The sequence below is a fragment of the Sinocyclocheilus grahami genome, unplaced genomic scaffold (genome assembly GCF_001515645.1).
Source record: "Sinocyclocheilus grahami isolate Dianchi unplaced genomic scaffold, SAMN03320097.WGS_v1.1 scaffold256.1, whole genome shotgun sequence".
NCBI classification, from domain to species: domain Eukaryota; kingdom Metazoa; phylum Chordata; class Actinopteri; order Cypriniformes; family Cyprinidae; genus Sinocyclocheilus; species Sinocyclocheilus grahami.
Window position 1 is genome coordinate 541,280 of NW_015505435.1, and position 26,055 is coordinate 567,334.

The 26,055-nt window shown below is 36.9% G+C and overlaps 1 protein-coding gene across 2 annotated transcripts in view; it reads left to right on the forward strand.

Moving 5' to 3' along the window:
• LOC107598784 (phosphatidylinositol 4,5-bisphosphate 3-kinase catalytic subunit beta isoform-like) overlaps positions 1-26,055 on the forward strand; it is a 126,218-nt gene that overhangs the window by 67,250 nt on the left and 32,913 nt on the right. For both annotated transcript variants that reach the window (XM_016290214.1, XM_016290215.1), the window contains exons 3-19: positions 3,119-3,302; positions 4,974-5,202; positions 6,391-6,611; positions 6,711-6,893; positions 11,333-11,500; positions 12,642-12,731; positions 13,632-13,883; positions 14,138-14,234; positions 14,455-14,585; positions 14,979-15,029; positions 16,597-16,785; positions 16,896-17,017; positions 17,109-17,252; positions 17,365-17,464; positions 20,647-20,831; positions 21,192-21,301; positions 21,392-21,470. In XM_016290214.1, coding sequence (XP_016145700.1) covers positions 3,153-3,302; positions 4,974-5,202; positions 6,391-6,611; positions 6,711-6,893; positions 11,333-11,500; positions 12,642-12,731; positions 13,632-13,883; positions 14,138-14,234; positions 14,455-14,585; positions 14,979-15,029; positions 16,597-16,785; positions 16,896-17,017; positions 17,109-17,252; positions 17,365-17,464; positions 20,647-20,831; positions 21,192-21,301; positions 21,392-21,470 — 2,501 coding nt within the window. In that variant the 5' untranslated portion in view covers positions 3,119-3,152. The remainder of the gene's footprint in view (positions 1-3,118; positions 3,303-4,973; positions 5,203-6,390; positions 6,612-6,710; positions 6,894-11,332; positions 11,501-12,641; positions 12,732-13,631; positions 13,884-14,137; positions 14,235-14,454; positions 14,586-14,978; positions 15,030-16,596; positions 16,786-16,895; positions 17,018-17,108; positions 17,253-17,364; positions 17,465-20,646; positions 20,832-21,191; positions 21,302-21,391; positions 21,471-26,055) is intronic.

The window sequence follows — 26,055 nt, forward strand, 5'->3', positions numbered from 1 at the left end:
TTTTTTTTCTCATTTTGTCTCTTATAGTTGAGGTATACCTATGATGAAAATTACAGGCCTCTCTCATCTTTTTAAGTGGGAGAACTTGCACAATTGGTGGCTGACTAAATACTTTTTTGCCCCACTGTATATTTTTACCTTGCTTGCTGATCTTATTTTCTCGTAAGGTGCGTCGACACACAGCACAGATGTTCTCCGGAACTCTTCCACTCTCGCGGGTTCATCCCCGGGCAAAATCCGCGGCGCTACCCCGTGGGTTCCGTGTCTTCCTCGAATGCGAGCGGCACGACGCAACAAAAAACAATATAGAGCCCATTATAATCCGCGATGCTATCTACAATGGATGCGGACAGTAAACTGATGCCCTGGTATATTTCTGACAGAAGTACTACAAGCGCTCGTGCTGTTTCTGACACGAAGGGCAAACGTATTTGCCAATCATTACAAGCGATGTAACACATCCATTGTAGTCTGTCCCAAGCTGTTGCAGACCCGGTGCAGGGCAAATCTTGTCAATCCAAATGTAAGAAATGAGGAAAATAAAACAACCTCAATGGAATGGCGCCACAGAGGCCGTATACTACTGTATTATGGCAAATACAGTAGTATACAGCAATTTTTTTTTAAATACAGTAAGTCTCTGTATGTGGAGTTTGACGTCACAGAAAATTCCCATGATGCAAAGGGTATTACAGTTACTTACTGTAAATGGAATTTGCAGTATTATACCGGGTGATATACAGTAAAAAACTGTAGAAATGACAGAAATGTCTAACAAGGTTAGGAATAGGAGCAAAGGGGTAAGGGCTGTGAGCAAAGGTCCCAGTACAGGACGTCGGGTGCCCTCATTCCATCCTCATGGAGTCTGTTTCTGACAGTTTGATCAGAAACATGCACACTAGTAGCCTGCTGAAGGTCATTTTCGAGGGCTCTGGCAGTGCTCCTCCTGTTCCTCCTTGCACAAAGGAGCAGATACCGGTCGTGCTGCTGGGTTGTTTTCCTTCTACGGCCCTGTCCAGCTCTCCTTGTGTAACAACCCTTCTCCTGGTATCTCATCCATGCTCTTGAGACTGTGCTGGCAGGCACCAAACCTCTTTGCGACAGCCCAGATGGATGCTCCATACTGGATGAGCTGGATTAACTGTGCAACCTGATTGGGTTGCAGATACTGCCTCATGCTACAAGTAGTGAGAAAGAACCTAACAAAACACAAAACCAAAGACAAATCAATCAGGAAGGACAAGGAAAGAGAAATATATACAATGCACAGCATAAATGTAAAAAGAGTACACCCCCTCTGATTAAATATAAAAGATGTGTTTTCTTAATGATCACTAATATAATTCATAGATGGCAAAATTGAAATGTATTAAACATATTCTTAATAAAAACAGAGAAATACATGCCATTAATATCTGTAAAATAAGAAACTTAGACATTTTTTTGTTTAAATGAAGGATTGCAGAATTGAGTACAACCTAGATTTAATTCAACTAGTGTGATATTCCAGAACTTAATATGTCCTCCATAACTCTAAGTACACTGCTCTGACTCTTCTTGGCACTGAGTGTACAAGATCATGACAAATTTTCACATCTGTGCTGTTTAACTCCTGGAGGACGACCTCCTTAAATGCCCTGGTCTTTAATGGGGAGTGTTGCTCAGCTCTTTTCACAGCTTTTGCCGGCTCTGAGACACTTTCACAGTGTTTCTCCGGCTCTTTTTCTAGCAAAAACTCACTCATTACTAAATGAAAGTTTTTAAAGTGAAGACCTGATTATTTCAGGGGCCTTTTCACAAGTCCATTGTTTTTGAATTTCCGTGTTACTTTGGCTATATTTTCACACTTAAAACAATAATTTGGTACTCCTCTTGTACCATTCTCCTCTTTTATCCTAAGAAATAAATCTCCTGACAGTTCTCCCTCAAGTGGTTTCATTGTTGTCCGCATTAAGTCTGAGTATGATTCAGGCCATATAACACTTAATTATCAAGAAATGACTTGCCTTTAACAGTTTTGGTTCAAAATACTTACCTGTTGATCAATACTTCCCTTAACCTTACACCAGATTAATTTTTTTATTTTTTATTTAGTAACTTTCAGGAGGATGTACTCATTTTTGCAACACAACATTTTATCACTTTGATAAGAAAATTGTATTTTCTTGAATAATTTTAACATTCTTCTTTGGTAACTGATCAAGCAGACTTGCTGGAATATTATATATCTAAAAAACCATAGCAAAGAGTAATTGCTGAATTTGTTAAGTTTCAGAGGGGGTGTACTCATTTATGCTGTACACTGTATATATTAGGGGTATAACGGTTCACAAAATTCATGGTTCACTTTGATACGTTCGGTGTCACGGTTTGGTACGTTTTTACAGCAAAAAGAAAGAAATGCCAGAGAAATTTTCTTTATTTTTACCATTTTTTTATTTATTAAAACTGACAAAGTATGATCTTTTTTTTTACTTTGAACAATGATTGAGCTATATGTCTGCCTAAATGCTGCGGGGATAGTTTGTAGCATCTGGGTTTCTCCTTGTTTTCGTCTAGTTCCAGTTACTGACACACTGGGGTGATGTCTGCGTAAATGAGTTGACATGTTTGAAGTATTCCCGCTGATGTAGCCTATTGTAATGTAGCAGATGCGACATACTGTTGGTTTTTTTATCCACAACTCTCTTGCCATCACCCTCATTACTTATAGGGAAACCAAAGTGGTTCCAAATGCCAGACCTGTTGGTTATTGGAGGATCTTCTGTTTCTGGTCTGGTAATTGCATTAACATTACTAGCCATATTGCAACGAGCTAGTCCAGCGTATGCCTGACTGGAGTAGTGTGTTTTTCTTTGTGGGTGAGAGGGGCAGACAGCACATTGCCTTTTACATCATTTGTGCTGCCTTGTTGAGCAAAGTGGAACTGAGAAAATTATAATTCACACACTTTAAGCTCTTTTATTTTTTTCAAAATGTAACTGGATTAGTCCAAGGAATCATACGGTTTGTAATGTGTTCCAAACCGAAAGCCTCGTACCGAACAGTTCAATATGAATACATGTATCGTTACACCCCTAATATATATATATAACATTTGTTTTTGATTTGTCTTCAGGTTCCCATGGTTTGGCTCCAGCGTGGTCTGTGCCATGCCTCCCGCCAAGACAGATCAGCTGGACTTGTGGGCGGAGTCAGGGCTGGATGGAGACGACCAGGTGATGGTGGACTTCCTGTTGCCCACAGGAATATACATCCAGATGGAGGTTCCTCGAGAGAGCACCATCCAACACATCAAACTGGTATGTGTGTGTTTGTGTGCAAGCAGATTCTCTGTTCTCTGTTAATTTGTGGTTCAAATAAAATAAATGTTGGTTACACTTTATTTTGATGGTCCCCCTTTACACCATTACTTAACTATAACTTGCATGTCGACTAACTCTGTTTAGAGTATTAATCTAATGACTTGTAGTTGCAAATTTCCTTATAGTAACCATAATGTCTAGCAAAATAAATTATTCCCTTAATGTTTTTTTTTTTCCTTCTGATGGCTTAAATTTGTTTGGTAACACTTTAGCATAGGGACCAATTCTCACTATTAACTAGCTGCTTATTAGCATGCCTATTATTAACATATTGGCTGTTTATTAGTACTTATAAAGCACATATTCTGCATGACTATTTTCTACATCCCTAATCCTATCCAATAACTAAACTTAACAACTACCTTAATAACTATTCATAAGCAGCAAATTAGGAGTTTACTGAGTCAAAAGTCATAGTTGATAGTTTGTTTATAGCGAGAATTGGACCTTAAAATAAAGTGTGACCATTTGTTTGCTTGAGAGAACTCATCATACTGCAGTGTGAAGTACAGCCTGTTTAAAATGCAAGCATCACAGTTGTTATTGCATATACATTGGGATACTCAGGGATTTGAACACAATCCCTTAGTATAAAATTTTGATGTGGAACTTCCTGCAGCGTTTGTGCTATGGACATGAAGATTTTTTCACAATGGCACGAGGATCAGCACTATTTCAGTTAAAAGGGATAACCGAGAATGGTTGAATACACTTGCATTTAAATGTTACATTTGTTATTTCTAAAATGCTTGTTAAACGAGTTTAAATGTATGTAATTTTGTAAACTATGCTGTATTCATCCAAATAAATTCAATTTGTCATATTTTTGTCCATGAGTGTTCTTGCTTATTAATAAATGTTCACCTTTTGATTATTACTGTTGCCTCTAGTAATTTGCTCTGTGATTTCTAATTTCCATTTCCAATTTAAGCCAGCAATATAGTGATTTTTTTTTAAATTCAGTTAAAACAATCCAGCATGTTGCATCAAGCATTTAACCCAACCAGCTGGGTCAAAATAACCCAGCATGTCCATGAGTGTTCTTGCTTATTAATAAATGTTCACCTTTTGATTATTACTGTTGCCTCTAGTAATTTGCTCTGTGATTTCTAATTTCCATTTCCAATTTAAGCCAGCAATATAGTGATTTTTTTTAAAATTCAGTTAAAACAATCCAGCATGTTGCATCAAGCATTTAACCCAACCAGCTGGGTCAAAATAACCCAGCATGCGCTTGGTCCAATATTTAACCAGTGCTGGGTTGCCACATTTTTAGAGTGTAGGCTTTAATAGCCATATCTAAAATATTTGTTATCAACTGTAATTTCATACTCACATTGGTTTTATGAATGCAGTTAATTGCAAAGTCCTGCTTGCAGTGACCTAACAGCCACATAGCAACATAGCTCAAAACATTTTAACAACCCCAAAACAATGCCCAGACAACCTCCTTTAGCATTGTGATGGAGTTTTCCACAGGCAAACACCACTCACATTTTCGCACAGAAAGTTTTAGTTTAACCATTACCAACAAAAATGCAAGGGCACTCAAAGTGCAATTTTGATTGGATTATTCACTCTCATCATCTTGCTTTTGTGTTTATCTAGCTGTTATGGAAGGAGGCACAGACATACCCTCTCTTCTCATTGCTGGGGGAGATGGAGGGTCACATGTTCGAGTGTGTGAACCAGGCAGCAGTGCACGAAGAGCTGGAGGATGGAACCAGGCGACTATGCGATGTGCGACCATTCCTGCCTGTCCTCAAACTGATCACACGCAACTGTGGACGTGCAGAGCGCATACTAGACTCTAAGATTGGAGTGCTCATTGGGAAAGGTGACACATATGTACATAATCACATGCATAATGAGAGCTATTCTGTAAGCTAATATCCAATAGACAGGATGAGACTATCTGGGATTTTTCAGTGACCCATTCTGCAGGTTAAATTTGTTACTCTAGTGGGTGTTACTCTAGATTTTCATTGAATCATTCTTAGTTTGCAGAGCAAAAATAGACAACGCAACTATAAATATTGTGTATCTAATGTGTATATGTAATCTTTGACACACCATTTTGGCACCAGCAGTGAACAGTAAGTGTGTGTGACTCAGCAGAGGCTGATTTGAGAGTGATGCTGATTGTCTGTTTGCATGCATGTAAGGATGGATCATAATGGGGCTATAATGAGATGTCAGGCTCAGCCCGCAAGGCTTATGCACTCACACACTCCACTGGCCTTGCTCATTCACTGACTCTTAACACACACACACAATATGGACAGTCTCTCTTAGTGGAGAGGATCAAATTAATTTTTAATGCTCTTTAAATGTTGTCGTGTGTAATCAGGAAGCCATTTGGAACCACTCTCCCAGAGCTCTGTCTCGTAAACAAAACACACTGATGTCATTCACCAGAAACCGATGTTCATTAAAAGAATAGTTCAGTAATGAAAATTGGCGTCAATTACTCACTTTTAGTTTTGCAGATCCATTGCATTTTCTTTTTTCTGTGAAACGCAAAAGGAAAACTCTGTTTTGTTCCATGGAATTACAGATCCACTCGTATTGTGTGCTATATTGCTTAATTCATGCAACTAGTTTGTGCGAGGAACAAATTGAAATTTAAGTCAGCTTAAAATTTCTCCTTGTTCCTCACACACACTTTAGTATAGTACAGTGCAATTCTGAGAAGTATTCCCTTAATTTATCACACATTGTTTTTACTCTTACAAAGCTTTTTTTTAATTGTTTCCAAAATCACAAAAAAATTATTTTGGGAACATACCAGAGTTAAAGTGTGTTGGGGTGCCAAGCTTGTCTTTGAAGTGGGAATTCACATTACAACATTACAAATGCATACGGGTTGAAACCATTTTATCTGTGACAGCGATTCACACTCTGCTGAGTTCACATCATTTTTAGTTCAGATACTATGTAATTCACTTCATAAACACATTCTCTGCAGTGGATGTTGTTGATATTGTGAGAGTAAAGTCACAGAACTTCATGCCACATGGCACAGGTCTTCATGAATTGGACGCCCTGCAAGACCAGGAAGTAAAGGACTTTCGTTCCAAAATGAAGCAAATCAGCGAGGAGAAAATGCAGCGTATGCAGCTGATGTCATGGGGGGAGTGGCTTCGGAGCTGTTACTCCATGCCGCTGGAGGCAGGGTCATTGGAGAATTTGATTGACAAGCATGAAGGCATAATCAAAATTACCATGCACTACGACCAGTCACAGGTGAGTAGTGTTAATTTAGTATGTAGTATATTGCAGATATCCCTACAATGAAATTAATTATCAGTCTTATGATTCTCTTATTTCTTTTTCTCTCTTTAGGACACAGCCAGCCTGAAAGTGTCATTGCATTGTACAGTAACTGAACTAATGGACCAGGCTCTCAAGAAATGGCAGACCACTCACTGCCCAGAGGAAGACATTGGTTTCCGAAGTGATTATGTGCTGCGTGTCAGTGGAAAACTTGAGTTCCTGTTTGAAGATCACCCTCTTAATCAGTGCAAAGTAAGATATGTTGCCAGAAATGGTAAGCTCAAACTATAATTTCCAAGGTTTTGTTAATATGGTAAAAATACAGCACTCCACTACATACTGTTTTAGAGCAATGTGTAGTTTAAAGTTTCAAGCTTTGCTGCACCTATAAAAGCATTTCTCCATTCATATAATAAGTTTGTCATCATTTACTCATCATCATGCCATTTCAAACTTCTATGACATTACATGACTTTACATTAGTATGACTATTTTTGCATACATAAGACCAGTAACATGGCTTAAAGGGTTAGTTCACCCAAAAATGAAAATTAGGCTGTGTTTTACTCACCCCAGAGGCATCCTAGGTGTATACGACTTTCTTCTTTCAGACGAATCCAGTCGGAGTTATATTAAAAATTGTCCTGGCTATTCCAAGCTCTATCATTGCAGTCAGCGGGTGTTGCAGTGCTTCAGTCCAAAAGAAGTTAAATAAAAAGCGCCCATCCATAAAAATTGTCTCACACGGCTCCGGGGGGTGAACAAAGTCCTCCTGTAGCGAATCGATGCGTTTTTGTAAGAAAAATATCCATATTCAAAATGTAATAATCACTTGAATCTAGCTTGCGCTCACCATTGTAAATGGAAGCAGTTCCGGGCAGATTACATATGAGGTCAGCGTTGCGCATGTGCTGGTGAGTCTCGTGAAAACAAACGTTTGTTTACAGGATCAAAGGAAGCAAAGTTTCCTTACTTTAGCAAAGGAAAACCAGTCTCCTCTTGCCCTATATCGAAATCCTCTGACATTTTTCTTTACAAATCCACGTTTTGTATTTATAATTAGTGACCGTTGTTTTGTTTTGATCTCTCCCCTGTGATTCCGCGTGCGTCACTTCTGAGCGGTGTATGCGCAAAGCCGACCTTTGACTGCAATGATAGAGCTTGGAATAGCCAGGACAATTTTTAATATAACTCCAACTGGATTTGTCTGAAAGAAGAAAGTCACATACACCTAGGATGCCTCGGGGGTGAGTAAAACACAGCCTAATTTTCATTTTTGGGTGAACTAACCCTTTAAGAAAATGTATTTGTGTGCTATTGTGTGCTAAGATTTGTGTGCTATATTCCTATAGTCTTCTGAAGCTATATATAAAAAGAATTGAATAATTTGTTAAAGAGCAGGTCATATAGGTTTTCGAAAAAATATATTTTTGGCAGTTTGTAACGTAGCTATCCTTCAATGTAAACAGTCTGCAAAGTTGTTAATCAAAAAAGTGCATGATAAATAAAGATATTGTCTCTCAAAAGAAAGAGTTTACTCTGAACCTCCTTAACGAGTCGTTATATTTTCGAATCTTCTGCCTGTTACCGATATACAGTACGTCACAAGGTAACACATTTGCATAATCCCTGCCTGCCCACGAAATTCGAACACTCTGACCTGCCCACAAACACTTCCGCTAGTTAGTGTGTTTACATCATGTCGAGTAGGCGCCGTGTTTTCAGCCTCACTGGGCATTCCCACAGTTTCCACACGTGCACCTGAAATAAGTAAATAATAATAATAATGAATGCAATAAAACTGCTGTGACATCACGTAATGTACCACATACAAAGTTTAAACTTACCAATGAGAAACGTCCAAGTCGTGCTTGCGATGGAGTTTCCGGTTGAGCAACTGCATCATCATCCTCGGACTCGGGCTCGAATTGAAAAGGTAATATCGATGCCATTTTTAGAAACTTATAGCATGTTTGTTTACAAGTAACCCTCTGGGGAGCAAAAAATGTATTATGGTAATGGGCGTTTCGTTTCCGACACGTATTGTATACGGAAAGACCAATCACAACAGACTTGACCAGCTGACCAATCAGAGCAGAGTATGCTTATGGAAGGAGGGGTTTACAGACCTTAAAGGGGTCATATGATGCGATTACAATTTTTCCTTTCTCTTTGGAGTGTTACAAGCTCTTGGCTTTTCAGACCGATGAGCTTTGTAAAAATGTACGCGTTTCAGAAAGGCGGGGCATAGAGGAGAAACAATAATGTACAGTATGTGGAAAATAATGTGTTTTTTTAACCTTAAACCGCATAAACACATTTCATTACACCAAATACACAAAATAATGTTCTTTTTAGCAACATCATATGACCCCTTTAAGCTCAGAACTGCTTCAAACAAATTGTTTCGAAATCATTGAAAAATGATTGTAATATTAAATGTATATATTGAGAAAATTACAATGTTTTATGACCTTAGATGCATTTAAACCTGTTGTAGTGGACTCCAATACAATATTAAAACACTTTAAAATACCATATGACCTACTCTTTAATCACAAAATCGTGTAACCAAAATTCTGAGAACTGTATTCCTTTACACAAAATCGAGGTTTTAAATTGTTGAAAGTGACAAGTGAACATTACATGTAATGATTATTAAAATATTTCTTAGGTTTTTGAGTTGGGTTCTCCATTTGGGCCTGAATTAGTCTATCTGTCGTTTAATTGATTTTTGCATGTGTTCACATTTAATATTCATCATGCATCAAATTACCACAGTGAGCTTTAGCATAGTTCATTAACATTTCTATCATGCAAAAACCTCTTGAGAATAAGATATACAGTAACACCAGAACTGTTTTTTGGAAAACAATGAAAAGAATTCCGCTATTTATGTTCCATGACTAAAAACGCCAACCTTCAGCTCATGCAGTATAAGACTCGTCATAGAACACACTACACTGGGGAAAGGCTGTCTAAAATGGGATTCACATTAGAAACTTGCTCGCACTGCTCACAAAATTGTCCGGACACATATATCCACGCCACATGGCACTGCCCACCCATTAAACACTTTTGGAAAGACGTCACTGAATCCCTATCCCGCCTCCTGGGCTGCCGCATTCCATTATCCCCCTTACTCTGTCTACTTGGGTGATCTATCAACTCTCAATCAGGAAATAACAAACAAAAGGATACTCCTCATAGCTTTAGCCATCGCCAAAATTTGCTCTCAGACTACATCTCCTTAGAACATTTTTCATCTCCTTACAACTATACTTCGGAACCACAACACTCCAGATCAGACCTCATTCAACTCTTACAAATCTGACACACTCATCCTAATTATTTATTTATTCACATATTATTATACATATTTATACAAGGTTTTAGTAATACTATGAGTGTTTTCAATATTATTATTATTATTATCATTATTAATATCATAGAAATATTGAGCAGTAATAAGAGGATGTTGATGGGATGAAATTTTGTATAAGGACGGTAACGGTTTAATGAAGATCATAACACTAAATATTTATACTTAAAATTATATAAATATAGCTAAATCAAATCTGCACCCAACATATACCACACATGTTTTTAATCCACCGCATGCTGATTTTAATGCACCACAGCTTAAGCATACATGCATACATATACATATAGTAATCTTACCATGAATGGGAGGAAGAAAAAAAAAACATGGAACACTGACACAGAAGATAGGATAGGTGTAGTATGTGTTGGGTGTGTCATTATTATTATTACTATTGTTATTACATTATTATTATTATTACTTTTATTATTATTGATATTACTGTTGCCATCATAACAAGGTATTATTTTTATCATCACCATCTTTAGAATTATTATTATTATTATTATTATTATGCATGCTAGTACTACTTAAATACTACTACTATTATTCAGATTGTCATTGCTGTTATTATCATTGCTGTTCTACTGCTGTTTTGTGTGCACCGTATGTTGTATGTTTTGCACTCTTAATAATAAAAAAAAAGTCTGGGAAAATCTGAAGCTTAGCAGTTAACGTTTAATAAGTCTATTAATAATGGTTGGTTATTGGCTAAATTTGCATTTACTTTGGAAGTCAATGAGTTAAATGCACAACAATTGACAAACAATTGTGTTTTTTAATTTGCTTTTACAAACTGAGTCCATTTTTTCATTTTAATAAACATGCAACAGATGTTGTCCATTAAAAAAAAAAAAAAAAAAAAATCCACTAATGAAATATGAACTAGTAGAGTTATGTTCAGACTTCAGACATCAAACAAAAGAGTGTGCTTTACTAAATGTTGTGTACACAATAGTCAGTTTCATTATGAGACTAAAACCAGTCAGGCGAGTGATCGGTGGCAGCAGTTCATTAAGGACATATGTGTGGTGTGTTTGGATCATAAGTATGATTCTAGGAAATGCATAAATACTCAGACCATGCAGACACATAAACACACTCAAGTTACACACAGATGTCAGAAATCATTAATTTGCATTTTACAACTTAATAAAAATTAACAGTGTTACTGTGGTTTTTGGGCATAGACCATGGTAGTATCATGGTACTTTGAGGTATTTAGGTGCCATTTGTAGGGTGCAGAAGTATGATTTATTTTCTGTTGAAAAACTAATGTAAATATATCTGCATGTGTGTATGTGTGTAGTACATTAGGGATTGTTTGCTGACCAATGAGAGCCCTCATCTTACACTGGTTCACTGTGATGGTGTGAAGGCAATGTTTGAGAAGGAAATCAGTACAATTGGATCAGTGCTTGCACGGAAAACTTCAAACCCTCCTCTACCACTGCCCCCAAAGAAGAGACTGCCAACGGCAAGTACACTGTTTCCTGCACTTCAACTAATGCAAGGTGTTCTTAGTTTTGCGTACCTAGCAGCACCAAATGGCAATGCAAAAATAAGGATTTTTCTAAACTGGTTTCCCAAACACTCCTTTCACCTCACTTCTTGTCAGCCATTGTTCAAATAAACAGGCAGTCCCACCTCAATATCACGCCATTGGATGAGGCAGAAGTTGACAAATTGGACTGCTCAAATAAACAGAGCATTGTTTTTAAAGCGCCATAGGGTCGCAGTGTTTACACTCTGCAGTGTCTTAACTACAGATGAGATATTTGTAAATCTTTTTGCAAATTAAACTGGAATAGGAGAAAGTAGAGGCAATTAGCTCTTCTTGTTGTGTAGCTTCTTTACAGTATTGTAGTACTTGCTTTTTGGCTGGTATGTTTTGGCTAATGTTTGCGATCATGTGGATGAGTAGTGTTTTAATTATGTGTGTCTGACAGATATATCATGTAAGTCGTGGTCATGTGTATCATCCATTGCAGAGTAGAGTTTGTTTCCTCACACACTGTTTTGGGCTAAAGAGTTTAAAAAATGTGTTCCAGGAAGTGAGTGAGGCAAGCATGTGTTAGCACTGATCATGTGAGTTATTTTGTCAGATTGCTGACCTCTGCAAAACTGCTGGTGCTAAACCAAACCCCTAAGGGAATGTATATAGTGTGTGCATTTGTGTGAGTATCTATGTATTTCAATTTGTGTGTACAAGGTCACAGTTTCAGAGGTATAGCAACTTGGACTTGGAAATGGACTTTCCTGAGCCATTTTTCTAATGAATTTGCAAGGTGTCAGTGTGATTTTAGAGCAGAGGTGTCCAAACTCGGTCCAAGTTTAGCTCCAACTTGTCTCAACACACCTGCCTGGAAGCTGATTAGCTGGTTCATGTGTGTTTAATTGGGGTTGGAGCTAAACTCTGCAGGACATTGGCCCTACAGGACCAAGTTTGGATACCACTGTTTAAAGGATGCCAGGACCTCACATTCACCAAGTGTCCCAAAAATATTTTATTTGAAATTAATGTCATTTAGATGGCAATACAGTATGTATATGTAACACTGTAATATAATAATTTTATTGACATAATTTACACTTCATTTATCTTTCTCTCTCTTCAGCAGTTACATACGTGTGTTTGGAAGGTTCATTCTCTGTTTAGAATTAATCTTGTGAAAGGTAATAAGGTGAACGCTGAAGATGCTGCTAAGGTAAACATCATCAACACGTCTGAATTCCGAATAATCACTAACCTTACACTTACTTTTATGTGCCTCCTGGTGGCCCAGAACCAGTATTACATTCAAATGAAAACATTTATTTAAAGGTGCAGTGTGTCATTTATGTTCCATTCCAAAGTAATGAAGACACAATCTCATGGTAATTTGTGATTGTTTTTATGTTTTGGCAGATTGTTGGCGAATTCGTATGATCTCATTCATGTGTTTTCAAAAATCATATGAAATCACCACCTCATAAAATAATTACATTTTCTCATGAGTTTGGGTTGGTAATGTCTATTTATAAAAGTCTATAGAGGATATAAAATAAGTGAAGCAAAAACAGAAATATATTATTATTATTAATAATAATAATAATAATATGCATGGGTTCCATGGACTTTTGTATGTGTGGAAACATTGTATTTGCAGTTATTTAGCCTTTAGTTTTATTTAGCCTGATGCATTTGTGGCATGTTGATTACCACAGACAGTATTTTCAAAGTATCCCTCAGTCCTGTGTACAGTATATTGCAACTGGGCACATGTTCATAGTAAAAAGATTTCCAAGCAACTTTAACACTTCTAGTAGTAGTGTATAACAATCTTTAACACTTCACACATTGCGCATGTTAGCATGTTTGAGCAAAGTTACATCCTGTCATGCACATTATGCTACAGTCTTCTTCACTTCATATGTTGATCTAACAGTACCCATTACTTTTTATTTTAACAAACTTTTTTTTTTTTACCAAATCGAAATACCTTGTCAGTCAGACAAAGCAAACAAAATACTAACAATAATGTACCTTTGCACATCATTTCGAATAATCTAATTTATAAAGGATTGTATGTCATGCTAATTTATTTTTGTAACTTGGATATGTGTAGATCCAGGTTCGAGCGGGGCTGTTTCATGGTACAGAGCTGCTGTGTAAGACAGCAGTCAGCAGTGAAAGCAGCAGTCGATCTGAGCATGTGTGGAACAAAACACTGGAATTTGACATTGCTGTCTGTGACCTGCCACGAATGGCCCGCCTCTGTTTTGCCATTTACGCTGTTATGGACAAAGTGAAGAAACAGAGGTCAACCAAGAACACACACCTGAACAAATACCAGACTATCCGCAAGGCAGGGAAAGTGGTGAGATCAACACAACTTTATTCATAGCACATATTATTTAGCACTCATATACCAGTGCTCAAATTGACTGTCTTATGTGTTATGGGCGATTATCAAAACAATATTTGGCTATCCCATGCCCCCCCCACCCCAAGTCTTATTTTTATACTTTCTAATAGGGGGTTTGACAACCCTCATTCACCCCCACCAATTCAGGCACTGATACATACATACGAACTAATCATGTGTTTTGCATGTTATATTTTTTTCTCTAGCACTACCCAATAGCATGGGTTAACACAATGGTGTTTGACTACAGAGGGCAGCTGAAGACTGGTGACATTATCCTCCACTGCTGGACCTCTTTCCCTGGTAAGAACAAACACGCTCATATTCTTAGCTTACTAGGGTTTAATTGTGACCACATGGTTGTGTAAACTGCTGGACAGTTGTGTCTGTGGAGTTAGAAAAAAAATGTTAGTTATCAGCTAATCTGTGAGTAATACTTCATTTTGTGTAAGGTTGGGCACTGATGTCTTGTAAAGGAAGGAAATGTGCTCAGGAAATGCCTTTTTTTTTCTGTGTGTTGCAGATGAGCTGGAAGAGATGTTGAACCCTATTGGGACAATTCAGACCAATCCATACACAGAAAATGCCACAGAACTACATATAAGCTTTCCAGAATACTCAACACAACCTGTTGTATTTCCTGCTTTTGACAAGGTATGCATATACTTACACATATGAGCATAACTCACAAATGTACACGTCTTCTTGGACACTTTGTTGAGTTTAATCGAATTGTTTAATTTATAGAAAGAATTTCAAAAACAAAGTTTTTAGTGTGGATATCTAGTAACAAGTTTATTATATATTACTAGTAAATAGGCCCTTAGACTAGCCACATTCAATTTACTGACTGTGCACTTTCACACCCAGAAGTTACTTGGCACTGATTTTAGCAAATGCTTACCATTTTTTGTGTGCATTAGACATGGGGGTGCCATCTGCGTCTGTGACTGCACACATTCATAATCAAACATGAGGCAACACTTCAAAGTCATGTTACCAGATGTTCTGATATCATTTGTTTTGTTTTTGTTTTTTTCTCCATAGATCCTGGAAAAAGCTGCAGAAATAGCTGGAGCCAGTGATTCCATGACAATGGTAAAATGTTACATCCATTCAACATTTAAGGTTAAATACAGTTTAGATAATGCACAGCTTCTTGTTTTTATGTTGTTGTAGATTCAAGTTTTAACAAATCTATAGATATCATCCATTAAAGGGGTTCTATTATGCCCCTTTATGTAATATAGGTCTACTATGGCAACAACAAACATCTCTGTTTTTGATTATCATGTATATTGCACTGACGTGACTTTGCAGTTCTTCGTCATCATGAAAAGATTATTTTTTTTCATGCATTTAAAGCTTTGTTTATTTAAACTTCTAATATATGGTTTTCTAGGTGCATGCACAGAAAGCAGGCTCCTTCATGTCAACTGTCAAATACAAACAAATGCATGGGAAAAACACACAAAGTTCACACAAACACAGTTGGTTATGTCTGTAAAGGTAAACAGCTGCACATGTATCAGTATATTAAGCCTTGTTCAGACTGTCAGTCCAAATCTTATTTTTGTCCATTACCGATTGGAATCTGATCTAAATGATTGACTGTCCACACCAATGTTCTCTCTAAGCTGCGTGTGTGCGTTGCCGCACACTTCTTATGTCGCGACCACGCAGAAGAAATAATATGGACAAACACAAAAACGAGTTGGGAAAGCCATTTGATTGAATTCTAGTAAATAATTCAATGCTCGGGCAAACCGCTATAGAATCGTTGTCGCTATGGTTTGCCGGTGTTGTGCCTAATTCTGCACCCCTGCCAATATCTACATTGGTTTCTATGGTAGTGACATTGTGTTGGTGTGCCTACACTAAAAACAGCAATAACAGCATTACAGTTTGCAATACAGATGTTGTCTTACAACATGACGACGCGCTGGATTATTACGTCTAATGAGGCAGCAGCAGAAATGCAGGAAGCTTTATTCAATGCTGCTGTCTCCGCTGGTCTGAAAACTCAAAGAGGTGTGTAGACTAGCAGTATATTGTCTTTTTCCGCTTGACTTGCACTTCGCAACAACACAACCTTGTTTCTGCAAAGACATTAAGCATGTTTTCTACAAACAACATCTGACGTGTTTACGTTTTACATGGCGTGAGAACATGAAAAAGCTATGCAAAATCTGGCCAGACTGAAACGGATTTCCAGAAATGCGATTTGAATAGGATTTCAAACCACATATGAATGTAGCATTTAGATCTATGAAAAGGCATCTCTTGGAGAAGGCGACAACACACTACTAATGCAACTCAATCAGGCCTCGACCCCTTTTATTTTTTTAGCACATGCCTTGGGTGGGATTTATTTGAACGTGGAATATTGTGATATTCCCAGAAGAAAACCCAGGACTGCAATCGAGGTGTTTGAGGAAGTTCAGAAACGGTGCTGACTGATTTAGATAATAACTCACTTGAAAGTGGACTTTGTGCTTTGTAACTTTGCAGATCTTTTTCATACACAAGCAGCAACATTACGCACTAAAGGAAGTTGAAAATGTAAAAAAGCATAATAGGACCCTTTTAATATTATTATTACCTCCATATAAATACTGCTGTTTCTATGAGGTCTTTGTTAATAAAGTGAAATTAATGTCTGTAGGGTCGTGGGGGTAAGAAGTTTTACATAGAGCTAAAGGAGATCATGGAGAGGGATCCTCTCTCTCAGCTTTGTGAGAACGAGAAAGATCTGATTTGGACGCTTCGCTACGACTGCAGAGAAAACTTTCCTCAGTCTCTCCCCAAACTGCTGCTGTCTGTCAAATGGAGCAAACATGAAGACATGACCCAGGTATACCAACAAACATACTTATACATTTATACACTTATACATTAACCAACAGACAGACGTGTTGAAACTTCTGCGATGTTTCTTTCAAAATTCTCTCTCCTATACTGCAGCTACAGGCTTTGTTGCAGATTTGGCCTAAACTAAGCCCTCGAGATGCTCTAGAACTTCTGGATTTCAACTACCCTGACCAATATGTCAGAGAATTTGCGGTCTACTGCCTTCGAGATATGAGGTGAGAAGTCCACGCTGTCAGAGAGCACATTGTCAAGGAACCTCATAAGAAATGCTGAATTCCCAAATGTTTGTTTCTGTGTGTGTGTTAGCGATGATGAGTTGTTGCAGTATTTACTGCAGCTTGTACAGGTGTTGCGCTATGAGCCATACTATGACTGTGCCCTTAGCCGTTTCCTCTTGGAGCGCGCTCAGTCCAGCCGCAAGATTGGCCATTTCCTCTTCTGGCATCTTAGGCAAGTGTATACATGTGAAGAAGCCTGAATATGTCAATACTTTACTTCACCTTGTATTTCAGTATGCTTATGCAGAACTAGAGTTTATGATTGCGTGTATTGTACATTACAGGTCTGAAATGTTCATGCCAGCTGTGTCAGTTCATTTTGCTCTGATTTTGGAAGCATACTGCCGAGGCTGCATCCCACACATAGAAGTTCTCAAAAAACAGGTGCAACATTTTCATTTGTCTCATTTAAGTTTATTGTATTTTATATATAAAAAAATAAATGAAAAAAAGCAGAATACACACACACACACACATACTGTGTATGATTATAGATGTAGCCAGAAGATGGGGGTCAAAGCAACATTAAAACTAAGTCTTTACATCCCAATTACAAATACAGCTACAAAGTTGAGTCATATTAAGTTCATTTCAAATGAGCAGTTATAATGGACATTAGATAATTTGTATTCTGAGGAGTGAGTTAAATGTTATTAAATGAACATATTAAACGTAATATGTTAAAGGGAACAGTGTCAAAAATAACAAGAGCAAATGCAAAACATGGACACACTGTATCAGTAAAGAGGAACAGTACTTAAAATACAAGGCTTGCTGACAATGAAAGCTGGACATTTCACAATAAAGTCAAAAGTACAGTCCAGATGATCACAGAATGAGTCACCTTACAAGCATTTACAACTTTCTTGTCACTCAAGACTGCTCTCCTGTGGCCTCATGGAATAGTAAAGTTTTGGAGTTGTTAGAATTGCTTGAAGTATATTCTGTAAATTTGGACATACAGTGCCCTCCACTAATATTGGCACCCTTGGTAAATATGAGCAAAGGTGGCTGTGAAAATAAATGTGCATTGTTTATCCTTTTGATCTTTCATTCAAAAGATTCACAAAATGCTAACCTATCATTGAAGTAAAACAATGGAAAGTGGGGGGGTTTCATTAAGAAATAAATGTTTGTCTCTAGTTTGCGTTGGCCATAATTATTGGCACCCAATTATTACAACCTCCTTTTTCCAAGATAACAGCTCTCTCCTATAATGCCCGATGAGTTTGGAGAACACCTAACGAGATCAGAGACAATTCCTTCATACAGAATCTCTCCAGATCCGTCAGATTCCCAGCTCCATGTTGGTGGTGCTTCTCTTCAGTTCAACTGGGACGGCCATGGCAGAAGCTTCATTTTGTGCTCAGTGACACATTTTTGTGCTGATTTTGATGTTTGTTTTGGATCATTGTCCTGATGGTAGATCCAACCATGGCACATTATAAGATTTCTAACAGAGGCAGTCAGTTTCAGATTTTTTATCTGTTGGTATTTGATAGAATCAATGATGCCATGTATATGAAAAAGATGTCCAAGACCTCTCAGTTCAAAATAGGCCCACAACATTAAAGATCCAGGGCATGGGGTACTTTTTATCCCTGTTTGCACCAAACCTATCTGATGGGTTGGCTGCCAAAAAGCTCATTTTTAAGTTTCATCTGACCATCTGTCCCGTTTGAAGTTCCAGTTGTGTCTGACAACTGAATATGCTGGAGATTGTTTTTGAATGAGTGAGGAGGATTTTTCTTGAAATCATCCCGAACAACATGTGGTGAGGTTTGAGTTTTTTTTATTGTTTTTTTTTAGGCTTTCTGACCCCACACCCAACTAGTAGTGCTGGGCGGTATGACCAAAAATTTATATCACAGTATTTTTCAAAATTATACCGGTTTCACGGTACATGATGGTATTTTTTGGGTGTTAACCATATTTTCTACTGATTGAGAGAGGAAATACTGCAGAATATTGACTTAGAATGCCCTATTTTACTGTCATGATTAGTGAATATTGTCAAAAAATACCACACTAAATAGTCACGACCCCTTTTAAAACATGTTAACCAGGAGTCACTCTCATTTATAATCGCGGCATCGTCTGATAAAATCAACATGTATCTACACTAAAGAGCGGCTATGCGGTTGTTTTGGCTATATTACTTTTTTGTCTCATGCAGGGCACTGCCTGAGTTACAAACTAAAAAAAACAACAAACAAAAAAGTGCATGTGATATTAACAGACGAACAACGCTCATATTTATAATTCCAAACAATCAGTAAGTGACAAGTGCTAGGAAACGCTGTTTTGCACTCATTTATTGACGAGTCGGTTGCAGTGCGGCCAATTGAAAGCGCTGCTTCTCTGCCGCTCACTGCACAGAACAGACGCCGAGAGAGGTGACACTTCTCCGGGAAAGTCAGACCTCGCGTTCAGACAGCACTGGCGAAATCTTCCAACTGAACCATAGCTAACTAAGGTTTATCCCAAAAAGTCACTAGGTTTGTCAGTATGAATATTCTATGGAAAAAAGCCGCTAAAAGGGTCTGAAAGTTGCTAAATCTAGTGCTAAAGTCGTGCTCGTGTGTGTGTGAGACGCGGGAGCTGATGGCAGGGGGCGGTGGATATTTGTGGCGGTCAGTGTGGATATTGTGGATGAGTTCCTCGGTGTCATCATGTTCTATTAGTTTTACAGCTTCAGTTTCGGAACGTTCACGCTTAGTAACACATACAGCTGTTCCCTCACCACAGTGCAACAGTGAAAAGGGACCCCTTTCAAACAGTGTCGCGTTCCGAACTTTGTCGACATACTATACATATTGCTGTATTTAAAAAATTCATATCATCATAAAAATAAACACCGGTATTCGGTATGAACCGGTATACCGCCCAGCACTAGCAACTAGTCTCTCTGCAATTCTCCAGCTGTGATCTTTGGAGAGTCTTTGGCCTCTCAAACGCTCCTTCTCACCCTGCATTAGGATGATATAGACACGCGTCCTTTTCCAGGAAGATTTTTTTAATATCTTTAGTTGATTGGAACATCTTAATTATTGCTCTGATAGTGGAAATGGGTATTTTCAATGCTTTATCTATAGTTTCTTACAGCCACTTTCTATTTTGTGAATCTCAACAATCTTGTTCCGCAAATCAGAACTATATTCTTTGGTTTTACTCCTTGTGATGGATGATTCAGGGAATTTGGCCTTTGTGTTCCTCATATTTATAATCCTGTGGAACAGGAAGTCATGGCTGGAGAATTTCATGCTCCTAGTCACCCTGGTGTGCTAAAAATCAGTGTTTCCATTCAATGTGATTAGTTTATGCATCAAAACATAATATTGTTTTGATATGAATTAATTTCTTTGTTAAATGTGTTTGCATCATTGTTTTTTGTGCATTTCTTCATTCTGAATAAAAGAGAAAATCACTCAATATATACAATATACGCATATACCGGTAAAAATTTTTATGGTGTATTAGATTTTATTTGCATCTTGGTGTTTCATACCATTTTGTCATGTTTTTTTATGAACTTAACATTATGGTGTTTTGCAATTATTTTGTAGGTTGAAGCTCTTAGTAAGCTGAAAGCAGTAAATGAGCTGATTAAATTTGGCACAATAAAAACTAAGACAAAACAAGCTCATCTTAAAGAGGCCATGATGACCTGCCTTAGACAGACGGGATTCATTGAGACTCTTTCTGACCTGCATTCACCTCTCAACCCCAACATATTGCTCGCTGGAATAAAGTAAGATCTGTGTGTGTGTACTGTTTTATGCATTCAGTGTTTTCAAAATGATACGCTGCACATCAGTTGAATTTTATAAGATTAATAAACTATATTCGTTGGTGGAGGAATTGTTTATTTTTATTAAGTAAATATGCAAATAAAGTAAATTTGTAGGATGAATCACTTTTGTTACTGAAAATTAATGTGATTTCAAAGACTAAGCAAGTCGTTATATTTTAATGGTAAATTATATAGACAAACATTTTCATGTTGATTAATCATGTTTATTATCAAATTGATGTTGCCGTGATTAAAGACAAAATACCTCATACAACAGTAAGAATAGTTTTAACTAACTTTTTTCTATTTCTCTTCCAGTGTGGAGAGGTGTAAGTACATGAATTCTAAAATGAAACCTCTGTGGATTGTTTACAATAACAAGCTGTTGGAAGGAGACACAGTGGACATCATCTTCAAAAATGGAGATGGTGAGGGACAGATGGCTCAGATGATAGGCAAAGACAGAAGGCTGTCACAAGATGTCATTAAATAAGCTTTTAAAAATCTCTCTTTCCCAGACCTGCGGCAGGACATGTTGACTCTACAGATCTTGAGGTTGATGGATCTGCTGTGGAAGGAGGCTAAGCTGGACCTCAGGTAAAGTAAGTGTGTGTGTGTGTGTGTGTGTGTGTAAGAATCTGTGTATATTCGTTTCTATTTATAAGTGTGTGAGTGAATTAGATTTACATGTGGTTAAAAAGGGGAATGTGAGAAGAGACACTCATGTTCACCATTTTCATCTCCACTGAACTTTGGTTTTTAGGTGTTTATAATGAATATATTACGACGGCGTTTTAGTGCCACGTTAAAAAATAAAACAAATCTAAGATTACGAGATTAAAGTTGTAATATTTCGAGAATAAAGTCGATTTGTTTCGATAATAAAGTTGAAATGTTTCGAGAATAAAGTTGAAATATTTCGAGACTAAAGATTAAAGTTGTAATATCAATGTGGCTGAATTACAACAATTCTGCATATATGAGTGGACCAAAATTCCTCCACAGCGCTGTAACAGACTCATTGCAAGTTATCGCAAATGCTTGATTGCAGTTGTTGCTGCTAAGGATGGCCCAACCAGTTATTAGGTTTAGGGGGCAAACACTTTTTCACACAGGGCCAAGTAGTTTTGGATTTTGTTTTCCCTTAATAATAAAAACCTTCATTTAAAAACTGCGTGTTGTGTTCACTTGTGTTATCTTTGACTAATATTTAAATTTGTTTGATGATCTGAAACATTAAAGTGTGACAAACATGCAAAAAAAGAAGAAATCAGGAAGGGGGCCAACACTTTTTCACACCACTGTATATAGCCTTTTGCGCATGCAGATGGCCCAGATTGGGAGCACCGGGAGATATTCCAAAGTCTCAGCTTTCAAAATCTGTCAGTTTTATAGCGAAATACAAACAATATGCATATTATAATGTGTTTTTTCACGCTCTTTAATGTGGCAGAACAGATCGCTGTATTCGCTTCTGTTTAAGTGGCATGCGAGTCCATCATCTTTCCGATTACAATAATGAGACTTTATTTTCATTATAACTTAGGCTATACTGTTTTTTTCATGCCTTCTGATGTTCCTTCACTTTTATACCTTGCTATAAACTTGAAATAAAGAGGAAAAACACATAATTTGTGTTTCGCGAAAGCTTTTTTTAAAGCTGAGCTGTGTTATTAAAAGCAACAAAGCACAAAATTAATGCGATTACTAGGTGGCTGGCGCGCTACAAATAATAAATGGAAGACGTTAAATAATTATGCCCAATCATTTACTGTATTATACCATGAATAAAACTGCTTGTGAATAGTCACTTAATGTTATAGCCTACAGCCTACCTCAGAAAAAAAAAACGTATAACTTATGTTAACGAGTTGGAGTCCTCTTCAACCTTTAGAACGTTTTATTAATTAAATAGGCTACATGTGAGGAATGAAAGTTTGGACGACAAGGATGTTTTTGCGGAATAGATGGTGGAATTTTCACAAAGAAAACATAGGCTACTTTAATTAATTGATTCACATAAATACAGCGGTCTGATCATTAAAGAGCTTGAAAAACACATTATTGTAAGACACATCATTTGTGTTTCGTTATAAAACCGATTTTGAAAGCTGAGGTTTTGTTTTATATTAAAAGTACCAAAAGCACAAATCTTATTGCTATTGGGTGGCTGGCGCACTACAAATAACGAATGCAATGGAAGACATGAAATATTATTTCCAAGAATACTGTTCCCACAAGTATGACACATGGTATGATTTCTGCTAATAGTCCCACATTTATTTGTAGTGTATTAAAAAAGGGTTAAATAAGAGAGCTACTGCGCCACCAAAAGGAATTTCGATTGGGTGTGTGAGCTGATGTTAAGATATAAGATAAAAAATTGTTCCTGTTCAGTCTATTAATATATATCATATTCTTGATATTAAGCTTGTTTCCGTGAGTCCTTAAAATTGACTCTTCCTCATCCCAGTAAGATGATGCGGCCGCTCGGACGCAACAATATTCAAATTCCAGTGACCTGGCAACTTCTCCCGGTGCTCTCAATCCAGGCCATTTGCATGCACAATAAACTATACTCAAATTATTATAACTTTAATTTCTACGATTTAAATTCTCAAAACATTTCGACTTTATTCTCGTAGTATTTCGACTATATTCTCGTAGTATTTCGACTATATTCTCGTAGTATTTCGACTTTATTCTTGTAGTATTTCAACATTATTCTCGAAATATTACGACTTTAATCTCGTAATCTTAGATTTTTAAAAATTTTTAACATGGCACTAAAACGCCGTCGTAACATATACATCTGGACACAAGCCAATCAAAATATTTTTGAGCTGTGATGGCCCTTTTCCATCATTTGAAAATCAATATCCAGAATATTCCAAATATTTTGTCCTCAATCTTTGAAACTAGATTTTGACATTGGAAACACACTACAGACATCTTTGCATTAGAGATATAAACCTAAAAATTAATTGTTGTACATTAGAAACAATGCCACATATATGATGTGCAAGGTTGGAAATTAATGGTGACTTGTGGCAAAAATGCTCCACAAATTCAAGATAAAGGGGCAAAAAAATGCCCCTGCACAATTAAACTAAATCTAGCACGGTTGTCACGATAACATTGAAATGTGAAAATTAATGAAAAGTGTAGTGGTCGACCAATATGGGATTTTTAATGGCCGATGCTGATATTGAGAAATCAATCTGGCCGATACGAGGCCGATATAATACATGTAATTACAGTAAATGAGAGACATGCAGAAAATTGGTAAAACTAAATGAAAAAATTATGCATAAATATTTATTAAAACCTAAATTTTTAAAATGTAAACAATTGAGGTAAAGGTTTACATGCTTGGTTATCAGCATATAGCAGCATTAAATAAGACCGGAACATATAAATAGGTATACTACACACAATATTACGCCAATCATGGGCAATCAAATACAGCGGATATTCCTGAATAAACATATAAAGGAATTCAAACTTATTATTACTTAACATAGAGTTCTCGTATCAACCGAGCTTTCATTCCGGAATGCTCCGGCTTTTGAGTCCACCGGAAAACAGCATCTTGTTTAGAAGTACCCGAGAACAATATGCATATCTGAGGAAGAGCCAGTGATTTTTTTATCGTTTGTGAGGTAAACACAGTTTCATTTTTGTTTGAATTCGATTAGGCTATATATCACCTGTGTCTCTCACCGAAGCTGCCGCTGGGCTGCGGATCTGATGTCTCACGGTATGTTTGAATGAGACTTTGTTGCACGCCTGAGTGTTATTGTATGTAACACAATGTTGTGTCGCCAGAGATTAGCTGCGTCCCAATGTGCCTACTTATACTACGCCCTTAAAGTATGTACTTTTTTGGTGAAGAAAAAGTACACGCTTTTGAGTGTGTAGTAGAAGAGTATTTATTTATTTATTTATTTATTTTTTAATAGTAAGTAAACAAATGTACATACAAAATAGGCATTGAATAAACAATATTAACAATTAACAATTCTCAAAGGCAGACATAGTTGCAATTACAATATGTAACAGTGACGTTTTACATTAAATGTACAATCATGAAGAGCAATGAAGAACAGAAAAGGATAAAAAATAAAATTAATTAATTAAAATAAAAAATAATAGTAAAAGCATTTATAGAATAGTAAGTTCTTACAAGGGGTTGCAAGGAGTTATAGGGCACTTAGCTCACTGAAGAAACTGGCAACTGTAGTAGCTTTTTCATTTGAAAGGGCATCAAGAGAAGCAGCAAAAATGTTAGAAATGTTAGGGTTTTCAGAAATCTGCATTTATGAATGAAGTATTTAGCAACTTCAAAAAGGTTGTTAACCAAGTAATGTTGTGAACAATCTTTCTTAAGCACACCAAACTTAATTTGTTTATATTCAAGGGGATTTACACATGTAATTATACATGACATTTTACTGCACAATTGAGTCCAAAACAACTGAGTAATTACAATTTTTAAAAATATGTTCAGTGGTTTCAATATCAATTTCACAGAATTGACAAGAGTTTTCTCCAATATCAAATTTTGATTCGAGAAATTCTTTAGATGTGTAGTAGAAGAGTAGGCAAGCTTTGGGACAAACTATTACGTCATACAATTGCGTCTTTAACGGTCCGCCCTGTCGCATAGTTACACGCACCCTGTCACTGTAAACTGGCCTGTCAATCATCTTGTCACAGTTTATATCCTCCACATTTCATTTAACTTCCTAGCATATCGGAGAGAAAATAAGTAGCATGTTGATCTGCAAGCATGTTGATGAAGAAGGTCTTCATGCGGAGAACTCTGTTCATATTTTCAGCATAATGATGCATTTAAAAGTTAACTACCAAACAGATGTTTATAAAAGTTTACATTGCTGTTGCAGATTAAATATAACACAGATAACATTAAATAAATATTTTTTTTACCAGGTTAAATGTTGATTATTAGTAACTCAAACCCCTTTATCTAAACCTCTCTACTTAAAGGGGTCATATGATGCGATTTAACTTTTTCCTTTCTCTTTAGAGTGTTACAAGCTCTTGGTGCATAAAGAAGATCTGTGAAGTTGCAAAGACTAAAGTCTCAAATCCATAGAGATATTCTTTTTAAAAGTTAAGACTTGTCCACGCCCTCCTAAAACGCCTCGTTTAAACACGC